The sequence below is a fragment of the Indicator indicator genome, chromosome 15 (genome assembly GCF_027791375.1).
Source record: "Indicator indicator isolate 239-I01 chromosome 15, UM_Iind_1.1, whole genome shotgun sequence".
NCBI lineage: Eukaryota > Metazoa > Chordata > Aves > Piciformes > Indicatoridae > Indicator > Indicator indicator.
This window is the reverse complement of record NC_072024.1, coordinates 13,970,181-13,984,018: the sequence shown is the minus strand read 5'-3', so window position 1 is coordinate 13,984,018 and position 13,838 is coordinate 13,970,181. Positions and strand designations below refer to the sequence as shown.

At 46.4% G+C, this 13,838-nt stretch overlaps 1 protein-coding gene across 1 annotated transcript; it reads left to right on the top strand.

The window, feature by feature from the left end:
* Nucleotides 1-341: 341 nt before the first annotated feature.
* Nucleotides 342-7,693, top strand: IP6K2 (inositol hexakisphosphate kinase 2). The gene is made up of 5 exons (XM_054387184.1): nt 342-717; nt 2,875-3,097; nt 3,923-4,098; nt 5,384-5,559; nt 6,941-7,693. Exons 1-5 carry the CDS (start codon nt 516-518, stop codon nt 7,436-7,438), a joined length of 1,275 nt encoding a protein of 424 aa, XP_054243159.1. The 5' UTR covers nt 342-515; the 3' UTR covers nt 7,439-7,693.
* Nucleotides 7,694-13,838: the final 6,145 nt, after the last annotated feature.

The window sequence follows — 13,838 nt, the reverse complement described above, 5'->3', positions numbered from 1 at the left end:
GGATTTATCCTCAATATTTTTTTAATTAGAAAAAGAAACCCACCCCGACCCCAGCCAGAGCAGCCTCCAGCGCTCCTCAGCCCCCGCTGTACCTGCCCGCTCCCAGCGCTGCCCGTGCGTACGCGTGACTGGGCGGAGCGAGCGCCCGGAGCTGTACGGCCCGCCTCTCCGGGGCTCCCATTGGCTGCGGCCTGGGGAGGGCGTGGCGCGGCCGACCTGTTTGCCGGCTCCTCGCGCGTACCCCCAGTCGGCCGCGGAGTGAAGCGAGCGGCGGTTGTTCCGCCCCATCCCGCTTCCCTCGGCTCGCTGTAGCCTCCGCCCGCTTTGCCAGCCAGCAAAGCGCTCGACCTTGCTCACCCAGACCCCCGCGTGCGGCGAGACTGACGGCTGGGCACTCTCTTGTGTTTTTTTTTTTAACAGACTTTTGAACCGAAGTAACACACTCATAGCTCGGTGGCTGGCGGCTCTGAACTGCTTCACGACTGTCGCCGCCTTCTGTCTAATGTGCTACAAGGATGAGCCCAGCATTTGGAGCTATGGAAGTGGAGCACTATTCCAAGGGAGTCCTGCTCGAGCCTTTTGTTCATCAGGTTGGAGGACACTCCTGTGTCCTCCGGTTTAATGACAAGACCATCTGTAAACCCCTTATTCAGAGGGAACACCAGTTCTATGAGACTCTCCCAACAGAAATGCGTAAATTCACTCCACAATATGAGGGTAAGTTACCAAACCTTAGAATGGGGTTGGATTTTTTTTTTTGTAAATACAACTGTGCTATGTTCTCTGTCATCTCTGAAATCTCTTCTATGTGGAAGAGATTTTGGGGTTTTCTTTTCATGTATTTTGATGTTGTCTGAGGCAGGCTGTGGAGATGCAGGGTGGAAATGCTTGCCAAGTTGATGTTTGGGCTGACTAACAGCATTAGAGTAGAGCAGCTCTGCTGATGATAGCCCATGTATCTCCCTTAGGCACAGGTAAGTAGCTAACAGCTTGTGAATGCTTTCAGTAGTTCTCTGCTGCCTTTTTTTTGTGTGTGTGTGTATTTCAGCATAGTTTTTTGCCACTTGTTTAATGTCTGTTTACAAGAATTTGGTAAGATTGGTTAACAGTGTTTTGTGCAATCTTAGTTGTGGTTTCTTGGTTTTGGATTTCTCCTCTGGCTCTCATTTTGATCACAATAAATACATGTCGGTAAGGTGTATGGTTCAATATTTGCCATGGTGTTTCTGCCGTTAAGGAAATGAAAATTCATGGCATTTAGGTAGGCAAGGATCTAGTAGCCACGATGAGGCTGAGTCAGATGTTATGTAGGAGTGGAAATTCCAGTTCTCCAAAGAATTGCACTAGTTAACAGAAGCACGTTTCTTTCTCTTTGCTATTCCATCATCTACTGCCTGATGATTAATAAATATGTCTTAAACGCTTTTAAAAATGGAATTGCTTTTTAGAGCACATTAATTTTAACCACCATAAGGGTGATGAGGTTATGTTTAATGTTTGTGAAGCTGGCAGAAGACTTCAGAGGAGATATTTCAGAGTTAATACTCGCTGCACGCTTACAGAGACTTTTTGACATGTCTAGCTGTGACTTCTGTTGGACTGGAAGAAAATGTCTTTGAATGATGCTTCTGAAATTGTAATAGAACAATTGTACTAGTGTATATGGCTTTCTGGGGAGTGTGGGGGAGGGATTTAGGGGTAAGGGGCTTCATTTGGTCCGTCTCTGTTATTTTTTCCAGGATAAAGCCAAAGGCCATTTTCTAGCTGGCTTCCCCCTTTTTTCCCTGTTGTCCTTCCTTTGTGGCAGCAGGACTGTCAGTCAGAGCTTCTGCATATCCTGCCCCAACTACTGTAGGTCTCGGAGCCGCCTACCCAGCTCAGAAGTACCAATCTCTCGCCAAGACCTCTCCCCTCTGGCCTAGTGATGGGCTTCAAGAACTGTGCAAACTGATTTGAGAATAAAGAGAGAGGACTACAAAATGAATTTAAAACCAGTTCAGACAATTGTTATGGTTTCTTCATTAACCATGAAACTTGCTAAGGCAGTACTGAGCGCATCTCTGTCAGAGTGCTCTGCTAAGACACTTAAAACACAATGCAGTGCTCTAGAGACTCTTGAAGGGAGGATGAAAAAAATGCTTTCAGAGTTCACCATGTTTCTGTACCACAAACAGATTTGTTTTGTATCGTATTTTTATCACTTATTTCACAAGATTGCTGCATAACCAGTATCAATAAAATATATTCCAAAAAGGAGAAGAAAATGTATAATTAAACGTGGTGATTCAAAGTGGAAGCTTTTGGACTAGTTTCTGTTGTAATGTGACACTTCTCTCATTTTGATCTACGTGCAAATCTTTTCCCCTGGGGAATCTATTAACCAAATCTTGTTTGGATAAGTGTTTTTTTTTTTTTTGCTGTCATGCAAAACTTAAAGCTTTTGGTGTGATTTTTTTTTTTTTTTTTTTTGTATGCAGGTCACTTTTCACTGCAAGATGTTAACAGATGTTTTACATCTCACTTAGGGTCAGACCAGTTAGGCTTTTTTAAATTAATAAAAGCTTTGATTAATTGAAATTGTCTCCTGTTATTATTTAATTGTTACTTGACTGCATCAGAGAAACAAAAGAACATTTTGTACCATTGTTTTGTCAATATGATCAATTGTCTTTTGCGAGGTGTCGTTTTTGTCTAGATCTTTTGATATTTGTTAGGTTGGCAGATGAGTTTTGGCCTGTGGCAAGATAGAAACTAAGGACCAGGGTAAGAGAAAAAACTAAAAGTTGCTATATTCATAGTGTAATACCATGCATTCTCCAAGGCTTGCTTGTCACTTCAGCAGTTCATAACTGTTTGTGTCTTTTCTCTCTTCAGGTGTGGTGTCAGTGAGCTTCGAAGAGGATGAAGATGGAAATTTATGTCTAATAGCATATCCGTTAAATGGGGACCACGATAACTTAGAAAACTTAGATAATTCTGACTGTGAACCCAAAAGCAAGTTGTTGCGATGGACTAACAAAAAGACAATGTTGTTAGAAAATGAGAAGATATCTAAGGAATGGGTCCGACAGCACAGGAAAGAGGAAAAAATGAAAAGGTAGGTTTGCTAGCTGGACCTGGAATGCAGAATGCTGTAGCATAACATTTTATGCTGTCAAATTAGGATCCGGAGAATTCTCCAGAACTCTATAAACTTTCATTTTCTGTTCTTTTCTTATTTGTTTTTCCTGACATCTTCGGTGCAGACAGGTTCAGTTGTGAAATTAGTATGTGCTCAGCCCAGTAGCCTGTTGAGTCATTGCTTTCTTTTGCTTTGGTCTGTTTGGGTTGTTTTTTGTTGGTTTGTTATGTTTTGTTTTGTTGTGTTTTTTTTTTCTTGTGGTCAGTTGAAAAAGGTTTCCCAATGTTACTTTTGAAGCTTAAAAAAAACCACAAACAAAAAAAAAACCCAAACAAAAGATACTCACAAAACAAGCCAAAGTAAAAAACCCCACACACCATTGCATGAATCCTGCTTTATGCCTATTAGTGACATTTTTCCCCTTGTTCATTTACGTTAATTGTGCCCACTTTGAGCTGTGATGTACTGTGCAAAAAAGTGACCTTAGCAAAATGATAAATCCCAGAGCATATTGCTGCTACTTGCATGACTTCTGTGGAAGTTACACAGGTGAAGAATCTATAAGCAGAATTATTACGTGTTTTGTAATATACTTGACTATGTGCCAGTTCATGTTAATAAGGAAGTGGCTTTATAAAGTTTGAAACTGATGGGCAACTTGAGCACTAAGCAAAATAAAGCTTATACCAGCTCTTAGTGAAGGTGAGCAAAGTAGTTTGTAAAGTTAAATCCACTGACAACCCCTTTAAAGTGTATGTTCTTCTGTTTGATATCTAATTTGCTGTGTTGCTGTTTTGCTAGTCACAAATTGGAGGAAGAATTTGAGTGGTTGAAGAAATCAGAAGTCTTGTATTATACTGTGGAGAAAAAAGGAAATGTCAGTTCACAGTTTAAACACCATAATCCTTGGAGCATGAAATGTCACCAGCAACAGTTGCAGCGGATGAAGGAAAATGCTAAACACCGTAATCAATATAGTATCCTTTCCTGAAAATACTTCATAACAATGGAATGAGTAGTGCTTTGGTTTTTATTTCTTGAAGATGCCAGATAAAAGTACAGAGCAGGCTTAACTGCAGTTCAGAGAGACTCTAAAGCCATGATCTAGTTGGTGTCTTTGAAGGGGTTGCCAGCACTTTCTGGAACACAGGCTTTTACGGCATGTAATAAAGCATTTAGGCTGGGAAATTCGTATACCTAAATTCAAATCTACAAATTGTGGTTTAATGGCAGGTTTTACAGCATACTGTGCTTGGGATCTTCCACAAAAACAGTTTGCTAGTGAAAGCTTTCAAAGGACAAGATTTTTGTCACTTCTAGTCACTGTTTTGGTGTTGGTTATCTTAAAAACTAGCATCATCTTTCTGGTTTCAGAAGCTTTGTAAATATGGAGGATATTCAAATGCCTTCACTTGTCTGGTTCTAGTAGTGTCTTTTTAGTGACCCTTTTTGATAAAGAAAAGATTAATATAAACTGCCATGCAGGATTAGAGCATGAGAAGAAACAACAGTGACCACATTCATGAAAGCTGAACCACATTAGTTTTGTGTTGTGGAACTGTAGACAAAGATCTCTATCCTCCACATTCTGTAGCGAAAAGATCTTGCTGTGCAGGCTTGGATGCAACGATACATCCTGGAAAAATAAATAATGCTATCTATATACTTAGGTAAACATTCCTCTTGTGTGAGTTTTGGTGAATGGATTACTAGAATGTTTCAAATACACTGTTCAAAACAATGGAAAGCATTTAACAGCTGGTATCCTCACCGTCTCACTGTAGATGGTTAAATTACCTAAGTTAGAGAAGTGTGTGGTATTTCTGGAACACTTGCTACAGATGTTTTGAAGTGCTTTTAACTTGTGTTTTAGAGCTGGCGTGAAATTATTCTCTGTTTTTGAATGGTAATTGAAGCACACAGAATCTTCATTTCCTAACCCCAAAAAATCCCTTACTCAATAGGAAATACTTGATAATTCTAAGCCTGCTGCTGGATTATATTTTGATGTGACCTTTGTTTGTTTTTATTTAATGTGGAAATTCACCTGTCTAGAGTTCTCTAGAGACCAGTGAAAAACCAATGAACTAGATACTCACTCTGCTTTATGCCAAGTTTAGATAACTGTAGTTTTGGATAGACTAAGATACACTGGGCATGCTTTGGGTATGCTGAAAGTTAAGACTGTGTCACTGTGAAATCTCTGATAGTGGCTTTAAAACCTGTATGCCTCCTTGTGAAGATTGTTCCTTAACTAATCAGAATTCATTTTGCTGGAAAACCTAACATCTCGATATGAAGTACCATGTGTGTTGGACCTTAAGATGGGAACCCGACAGCACGGAGATGATGCTTCGGAAGAGAAGAAGGCTAATCAGATCCGCAAGTGTCAGCAGAGTACATCAGCTGTCATTGGCGTCCGAGTTTGTGGCATGCAGGTGAGGGGATAATGGATGTGTCAGACTTGCACTGATTCTTCTTACTGGAGGGGGTTAGCTTATGCAGACATCCCACATGTTGCTCCTTGAAATGCTGTGCTTTTGCTTCCTTCAGTGAGGGGAATGAGGCTTTTGGGTATTGCCTATCAGTTGAAGGTGGCAGTATCTGCAGGAGCAACCTGCTGCATGTGCTCTGCATCAGTGAAGGTGTTCTCTGAGCACAAAAATAGTCTCCTGCACAGTAGCAGCAAATTAAAACTGTGTAGTAAAATCATTAATTCAATCAACATTTCAGCATAGCATAGGAAACAGTTGAAAAGGGGGGTCTGGCAGTACATGCATTTTGAATAAAATGTGGAAATTTGCCAGAGTATTAAGAAGCAATCAGTTCTGTCTTGTAGGCCCTGAAAAGCCATAGATCCTTCACTGCTTAAAGTAGACTTACTGCAAAGTACAGACAAGAAGTGGCTTGACAAGACTTGTGGTCAAATAAGGAGATAGAGTTGCGTGGACTTTCACCCGAGTGTTTTGTTTACATGTTTCTGCATTTCTAGAGTGACAAATAGGAAAAAAAACTTGTTTGTTTTTAAGGCTTTTCTGAAGCCTTTCCTCCCATCCAACAGATTCCAGGAATGCCAACAGTGTTTGCTGGGACTTGTTCCACAGTATGATTGTTGGCATGTTTAGTGTTCAGATCACTGTTTAACTTCGGGGAAAAGCACAAGGCAGAAAGGGAAGTGTGGGGGCTGCATTTCTAAGCAGAGCAGTGAGTTGGGCCTTCTCATTGTTCACCTGCCAGACCTGTGCTGGAAAACAAGGAGGAACTTTGGAGGCACCTGCAATTCTCACATGACCCAGATGTTTAGGTATTACTAAGGTGTGTGGTGTATAGACCAATAGGAAAGAATCTTCCTGTAGGAGTACCTCTGGCTTCTTCAGATGCAGGGAATAAGGGAGCACACCTTGGTGTGTTTACTGGTGTGTATAGGAGTGTTTACTGTCACTTAGTGCCCAGCATTCTGGGAATCAGCTGGTAGGCTTGTGAGCAGGGGCAGGGCAGGGGCTGAGCGAGTGGCTGCACTGTAAGCTGTAGCTTGACTTTGGAAATCTTGGATGCAGTTTTCCTAATCTCACTTAAACTCATTCTTACGTTCCTGGTGGAAATCTAAACAGGGATTTTCCATTTCCTCCTTGTATCAGGAGTTCCACAGACACTGCTGGATCTCTTGTTAGCAACTGTAACTATGCAAGAGCAATTTGAGTCTTACATCACCTTATAAAAAGCTTTCTGTAGCATGTTTGTTTTTTTTTCCCTCAAGGCTTTAAGTCACTATCACCAGCCATTTTAACTATTCCTTTTCTTTTGTGTTTCTATACACAGGTCTACCAGGCAGGCACTGGCCAGCTAATGTTCATGAATAAATACCATGGAAGAAAACTCTCAGTCCAAGGATTTAAAGAAGCACTTTACCAGTTCTTTCATAACGGCAAATACCTGCGCAGGGAACTCTTTGAATCTGTTATTAAAAAACTGACTGAACTGAAGTCTGTCCTAGAGAAACAGGAGTCTTACCGTTTCTATTCAAGCTCCTTGCTGATCATTTATGATGGGAAGGAAAGACAGGAAGTTTCTGTTGATTCAGACCCAGAGGACTTGGAGGACCTTTCGGAGGAGTCATCAGATGAGTCAGCAGGAGCCTATGCCTACAAACCAACTGCTAGTACTGTTGATGTCCGTATGATAGACTTTGCCCACACAACCTGCAAGTACTATGGAGAGGATAGTGTGGTGCATGAGGGCCAAGACACGGGTTATGTTTTTGGACTTCAGAATTTAATAGATATTATTAAAGAAATAAGAGACGAAAGCAGTGAATAAACAGTGTGACTGCACATGAGTAGAAAGCACTATTTTGACTCTTGGTATTCCAGAATTATTGGCCACTTTCTGGTGGTAGGAATCTTTACAGGCTCTGGAGGAGTGGACCCATCAGAGTCAAACTTGTTTGGAGGGCATTTACTTACATTGGTGCTGGACCTAGCACTGGCAAATCTTGGTATCCTTATTTATTTTAACTTTCTTAAACATTCCATATTTGATTACTTGGATACCTCTGTTATCCCTGTGTGTATACGTTCCAATAAAATTCTTTTTGTTCATTGTAAGCAATGCTTCTGTTGTTGCTGGTGACAAAGAGGTGACACTCAGAACTTTCAGGTGCTGTAGTGCAGAAGCAGTTTATAAACAGCAAGGCTTCCCTGCCTTGGGATGCTGCCTGTGGAGCAGCAGTTCTGTTCTGGGCCTCCTGTCAAGAGCGATGAGCAAGTCCAACAGAGAGCCACCATGGTGGCCCTTTGAGGAGAAGCTGAGGCAACAAGGCCTGCAGGGGGCTGGAAGCTCCAGAGGTGCCTTCTAGCCACAATGATCAGACTGGTAAGAGAGAACTTAGTCTCTTAAAATCTCCTATTTCCTAAACTGATTTCCTGTTTCAGGGTCTCGTAAACTAGATCTTGTGCTATGTAACCCAGTTCTAGAGAGCTACTGACGTTCTTAATCTACAGGATTAGCTGCAATGGCAGTGACTAGGGGAGAGCTCTCGAGCCTGAAAGGTATCCTTAATCTTCCTTGGGACAAATGGGCAGAAAGGAATTGTCAGAAAGTGAGAGAACAGTGAATAACTGAAACAAAGAGTAACTGCAAACCACTGGTGGCTCTCTTTAAAGAGGAACACTATTTACCTAACAATTTCTGGATAAATTCCTTTCCCCACTTTGTGAAGCTTGAAAGTCATTGTGATCACGGAAAAGAAGTGCTGAGGTAAGTGTGGGGATGTTGTTGCTTGTCACAGTTGCCCAGGATTGAACTTGAAGTTTACGTAGAAATGAAGAGTTTGGGGAGGCAAGTGCTGCTTTCGTCATCCCCCTGGCCCATCTTTGTCTTCAGGTGTGCTTAGCAAAGGAGAAGTGGATTGTGATGGAAAAGCTGAAGATCTGCTGGTGGAAGGTCAGCCTTTCTATCAGCTATAGCCCTGCAGCTTTTAGTTTCATATTCCCCGGCTGTTGCTATCAAATTCTGATCAAAGTCTCTCTGGTGGCTGTCCTGGGCACTTTTGTACTTTTTGAAGAGATTGTTTCACCTTTGCCTCTTACATTAGCTTGTGGTTGGTTGGTTGGTTTTTTTTTTTTAGTTGTTCTACAGTGCTCAGGCACAAACAGATGCCAGTATTAAACAATAATATCTTAAATTCACCTCACTATGCCTGCCTGTGTGGGCTTTCTTCGTGAAGTAGGCCTCAGTCCTTATCTGGCCATTTGTTGCTGCTTCATGAGTCTCTGGTGCTGGGTGCAGATGGTGAGGACCCCATGAGCTGCCCCTAAGCTACTGTAAAATGTCGGGCAGGATGGAGCTATTTATTCCTGGCACTTTCAATTGCAAAACGCTTTGGGCATTGACCAAGGATGCTTCCTGCCACTGTCCCCAGATGTGCCAAAGGTGTGAGTCACAGTGCCTGGCACAGGGAGAGGGGCCATAGCTGCAAGGTGACAATTTTCTCTTTTTCTCTCACTAAGGATGTGGTGCCCTGTATTAAGGAGATGATGATGAGCTCCTTGGCAGGTGCCTATCACTGCTGCTGCATATGAATAAGGCTGCCTGTGCAGACTTATCTGATTGACTATTTGACTTCGAAATTAGCAGGGATAAAGTCCTCTAATGTACTTGTGTTATGTGGGAACTCTGGAGGGAATTCATACAATCCAATGAGAACAATCACATTTGCTGTGATGCAAGCTGCCTCCAGAACAAGTCCTCTTTGTTTTGCTGCCTGCAGACAGGGCCCTGGGTACAGGCAGGGAGCTGCCTTGTCAGTAGTGCTGCCAACGGCATAAGCTTGGGTCTAGATGTGCTCACAGACCAGTGCAGTATCAGCAGCCAGACCTGGAGCAGCTGGGGCTGCATGTGTAATAACAAAGCCCCAGGTGGAATCGGTGCTGCTGCAGGAAGGCAAACCTGGCCCCTACAAACTCCTGCCCTGTGCTGCTACAATCCTTCTGCCAATATTGTCTGAGGATTAGCAGAGGCTATGCCAGCACTGCAAAGCAACAAGGTGGTTGAGAGCTTCCGGGGCTTGCAGCAGTGCAAGGATGGGAGTGGAGAGAGGGGGGGGAACCTTTTTTATTAGTTGCTTTAAAAGCTGGAAGAGTTGAAATGTCAGAAGGAAAAAAATCTCCCTCAAATGTATGTTGAACTAAACTGCAGACATCATGGCCCAGACTCTGTCCTTCAAGGGTTAAAGAGGGGGTGACCTAGATGGCACTTCCCTCTGAATGACACATTATCTCACAAGTTCAAGAGCAGGTTTGTTTTCCTTCCATGGTGTTCTGCACAAATTCCTTGGAGCAGTTCCTTGTGTTTGTGGAAAGGCAATTGTGTAAGTGCTGGCCAGGGACACAGAGGGGTGGGAGCGGGGCTTTGCAGCCCCCACCTGCAAATGGCCATGCCACTTGTCACCTCTGCCCCTGGGCTTCTTGGAGGACAGGACTGGGATGAGCAGGTTATAGGTCTCTGTCGTTGCCATGGGGCCTGTAGGTCTCCTGCATGCTGGAGCAAGGTGAAGGACAGAGTGAATAATAAAAGAAGCAGAGGGCTGGAGAAGGGACTTTTGAGGACTTTTCTGTTACTCTTTTTTTCCTCCATCCATGCTGGGCTACTGCTGGCAGGTGGCACCAAACTGGTGTCCTTCCTGCTTGGAGCTGGCTGGATGATGACAAAGTAGCCTGACCTCTCTACCCCTGTGAGAGAAAACCTGTAGCAAGCTCCAGCATGTGTGCACTCTGGGAACTGGTACTTCTGCAGAAAGCATTTCTGCTGCAGGATTGAGTCCTGCCCTTGCTGGGTGTACTCTGAGTGTGGTTCCCCACGGCTCTGGTCATGCCTAGGCAGTGAGCTCTCTGCCTGCAGTGGTAGGAACACTGGGCTGAGACAGCCAGGCTGGCTCCCTGGTGTGTACTTGGGAGCACTGAGCTGCTGCAGGGACATCCTGTCCTGTGGTGCTGCAGCCTCTGCTTTGGGGAGGATGATGCCGAGTGCACCTCCCTTTTCCTCATGGCTCCCCTCTGTCTAGTCTCCTCCCTGGCCACTTCCTGATGCTTGAGAGGACCCACCTTTTCCTGCCAGCCCAGCCCCAGCAAGGCCATTGCCCAAGGTGGCTGCAGTGTGCCAAGGCTGACCCTTGTCAGCCTTGTGCCAAGGTGTGTCCAGCAGGTCTAGGGAAGGGAAGTTCTTCTATTTCTCTACTCTGCCCTGGTGAGACCACACCTGGAATACTGTGTCCAGTTTTGGGCTCCCCAGTTCCAGAGAGACAAGAGACCTGCTGGAGAGAATCCAACGAAGAGCCACAAGGATTATTAGGGGACTTGAGCACCTCCCCTGTGAAGAGAGACTGAGATCCCTGGGGCTATTTAGTCTTGAGAAGACTGAGAGGGGATCTGATCAATGTCTATAAATATCTGAGGGGTGGGTGTCAAGTGGTGGGGGCCAGGCTCTTTTGGGTGGTGCACAGTGATAAGACAAGGAACAATGGTTTCAAACTAGAATATAGAAGATTTCACCTCAACAGGAGGAGAAACTTCTTTACAGTGAGGGTGACAGAGCACTGGAACAGGATCCCCAGGGGGGTTGTGGAGTCTCCTTCTCTGGAGACTTTCAAAACCCACCTGGATGCATTCCTGTGCAGACTACCCGAAGTGATCCTGCTCTGGCAGGCAGGTTGGACCTGATGATCTCTTGAGGTCCCTTCCAACCTCAGCTGTACTGTGATACTGCGACCCTGTACCCAGTGCTTGGCAGGGGCTGGGAGAGTGGTGGTGTGTGGTCCCCAGGCACCCACAGCTCTGCTTCCCCACAGCTTCCTCTGCATGATGCTGCTTCAGGTGGCTGAGGCTCATAGGGAGGTCATGTTATATAAATAGGTCACTTCTATCCCAAAACTATGTGGCTATTGGGAATCGTCATGAGTCAGCTGGACAGAGATGAAACAGATTCCTGTAGCTGGCACTGGCTTCTCTGTTGAACTGAGCTCTACTTTGACAACAAGGCACTGGGAACCAGGGCAGGTGGCTGCGGACCCACTAGGACACTTGGGGAGGTAGCCTCCCTGTCATTACGGCTGCACAGGGTAGACACGAAGAGGCAAGAGACAGACTGTGGCCCCCCTGGAGGAAAGGCCATCTCTGTCCCTGCACTGTCCACATCCTGTGCTGTCTCTTGAGTAGCTGCTGGATTTCTCCTCCTGAGCTGGGTCCATGCCAGTGAGGGAGTTACATAACGGCATCTATGGAACAAGATATTTCCTTGTGTCTGGGCAGCAGTACCCCTGCAAGGCAGGAGCCTGATAGAAATTACTGTGGCCCCTGCCCAAGGGAGAGTGATGTGTTCCACTCACCCCAAGGCCCTGGGCCTGCAAAATGTTCAGGCTTCAGCAAGTCACAGGACCTATTCTGCTGCCTCAGGTCTTGCTCAGGGTACGGGGGCTCTCAGTGCATGGAGACAGAGGGACTCTGTGTTCTCACAGCTCGTGTGTGGCATTTGTTCTTTCTGATGGTGGTGGGGTCAAGTTTGTGGAACTAAATGCCAATAAAACTGTAAAGCTCATTTTAAGCCACTATGGTGATGCCACAGTGGGGATGGGCATCTGTCTATCCTGCATGCAGGACCATTCAGCACAGGGCACCAAGGGTCCCATACTTCCACTTGGCCAGCTGCAGTACCCCATCCTGGAGCCACACAGGGCAGAGTGCAGGGGACAGGGAAGGACTGGGAGCTACTGGATGCAAAGCTACCTTTCCTGAGTTGTATGGACATTAGCATTGGCTAAGGGGTGCCCCGCAGCCTGCAACTCAGCTGCCTTTGTGAGGGCAGAGCAAACCCTAGTGGGGTGCCCAAAGCGAGCTCCCACCACACAAAGCACCCTGCTTCTCTCCTGCCAGCCAGGGCATCCAGCACCTACTCCCCTGCCCAGGGCTCCCCCTCAGGTGGGGACTGTAAGCAGGGATATGATCCCTCTATCTCCCACCCCAGGAAGAGTTGGGCAACCTCGTGGAACATGGGCTGATGTCCACCATGCCAGGCGTCCAGCTCCACAGGCTCTGTCCTCTTTACTTTCTTGTGTTTGCACCATAACAACGTCCCCGTTGGCTGAGCTGTGACAGGGCGTGCTGGGCCCACCGCTCCTTTGCATCTCTCTTTAAAAGGGAAGTAGGGAGCTCCTTCGAGCCTGCAGGGCCGGGATCTGCCGCTGTGCCTCCCGCAACCCTCCACTTTGCAGCTCTTTCCCAGGCCAACACAAACACAACAGGGTAAGGATGAGAGAATGTGAGGGGTGAAATTGGGCAATGCAGCATTGGATTGCTTAGAGGCATGAACCCCAGAGCGTGTCTCCTTTGCCCTGGCAGTCCAGGGGGAGGAAGGAGGGCATGAAGAGCCTGGGGTGTGGTGCTGCACATCGCGGGGCGCTCTGCAGTGCTCCCCTGAAACAGCTGTTCCTAGGGCACGGTGCTGCAGCCTTGGAGAGCTGGGAAGGGGCCGTACTGGCTGACAGAACATGCGGGTGGGCAAGGGGCTCATCAGATCAGGGTGTAAGCAGGGAGCTTAACAAGAACAGGGTGTCACTGCACGAAGCCCAAGAGCTTGTTTTTCCAAAGCAGAGCTGCAGGGTGGGCTGGGCTGCGTGCTGTACGCCTTGCAACCTCAATCCTTCCCGCAGCATCCCCCCAGTCCCCCCCGCTATCCCTCAACTCTCCCGACCTTCTGTCTTCTCCATTTCCAGGAAACGCAGCTGTTGGCTGCTCCTGGCCGCTCCTTCCTCACGGCCGCGGGAGGGGCCTGGGCCCCCACCAGCCCCGCTATAGGCTTTCTGCAGAATGAGTTGCGCAAGGGGGCGGTGCAGACGCCCGGACCCATGAGCAGGCAGAGCAGAGAGGGTCTCAGAGCTACTCACACACACAGGCACACAGAGACACACACAGACACAGACACACACACACACACGCGCGCGCGCACCCTTCCCCGATGGCTCCAGCTCCGATGTCCATCGAGTTCTGCAGAGGAGCGGCCACCAGCAGAGCAGCCCCTCGCTGGGGGTTTTGGGCACAGTGAGAAGCACTGTGTGCCCACAGCAAGAGACGGTGGCAGGGCTTACTCCTGCTGGCAGAGCTTACTCCTGCTGGCAGAGCACCCTTCCTTGTTGCTGGTAGGCAGTGCTGGTTTGGGGGCTTCTGCC

Coding starts and splice junctions, on each gene's coding strand:
- IP6K2 (XM_054387184.1), top strand. CDS start 516: ATGAGCCCAGCATTTGGAGCTATGGAAGTGGAGCACTATTCCAAGGGA. Junction 718..2,874: donor ATTCACTCCACAATATGAGG/GTAAGTTACCAA, acceptor TTCTCTCTTCAG/GTGTGGTGTCAGTGAGCTTC. Junction 3,098..3,922: donor AAAGAGGAAAAAATGAAAAG/GTAGGTTTGCTA, acceptor CTGTTTTGCTAG/TCACAAATTGGAGGAAGAAT.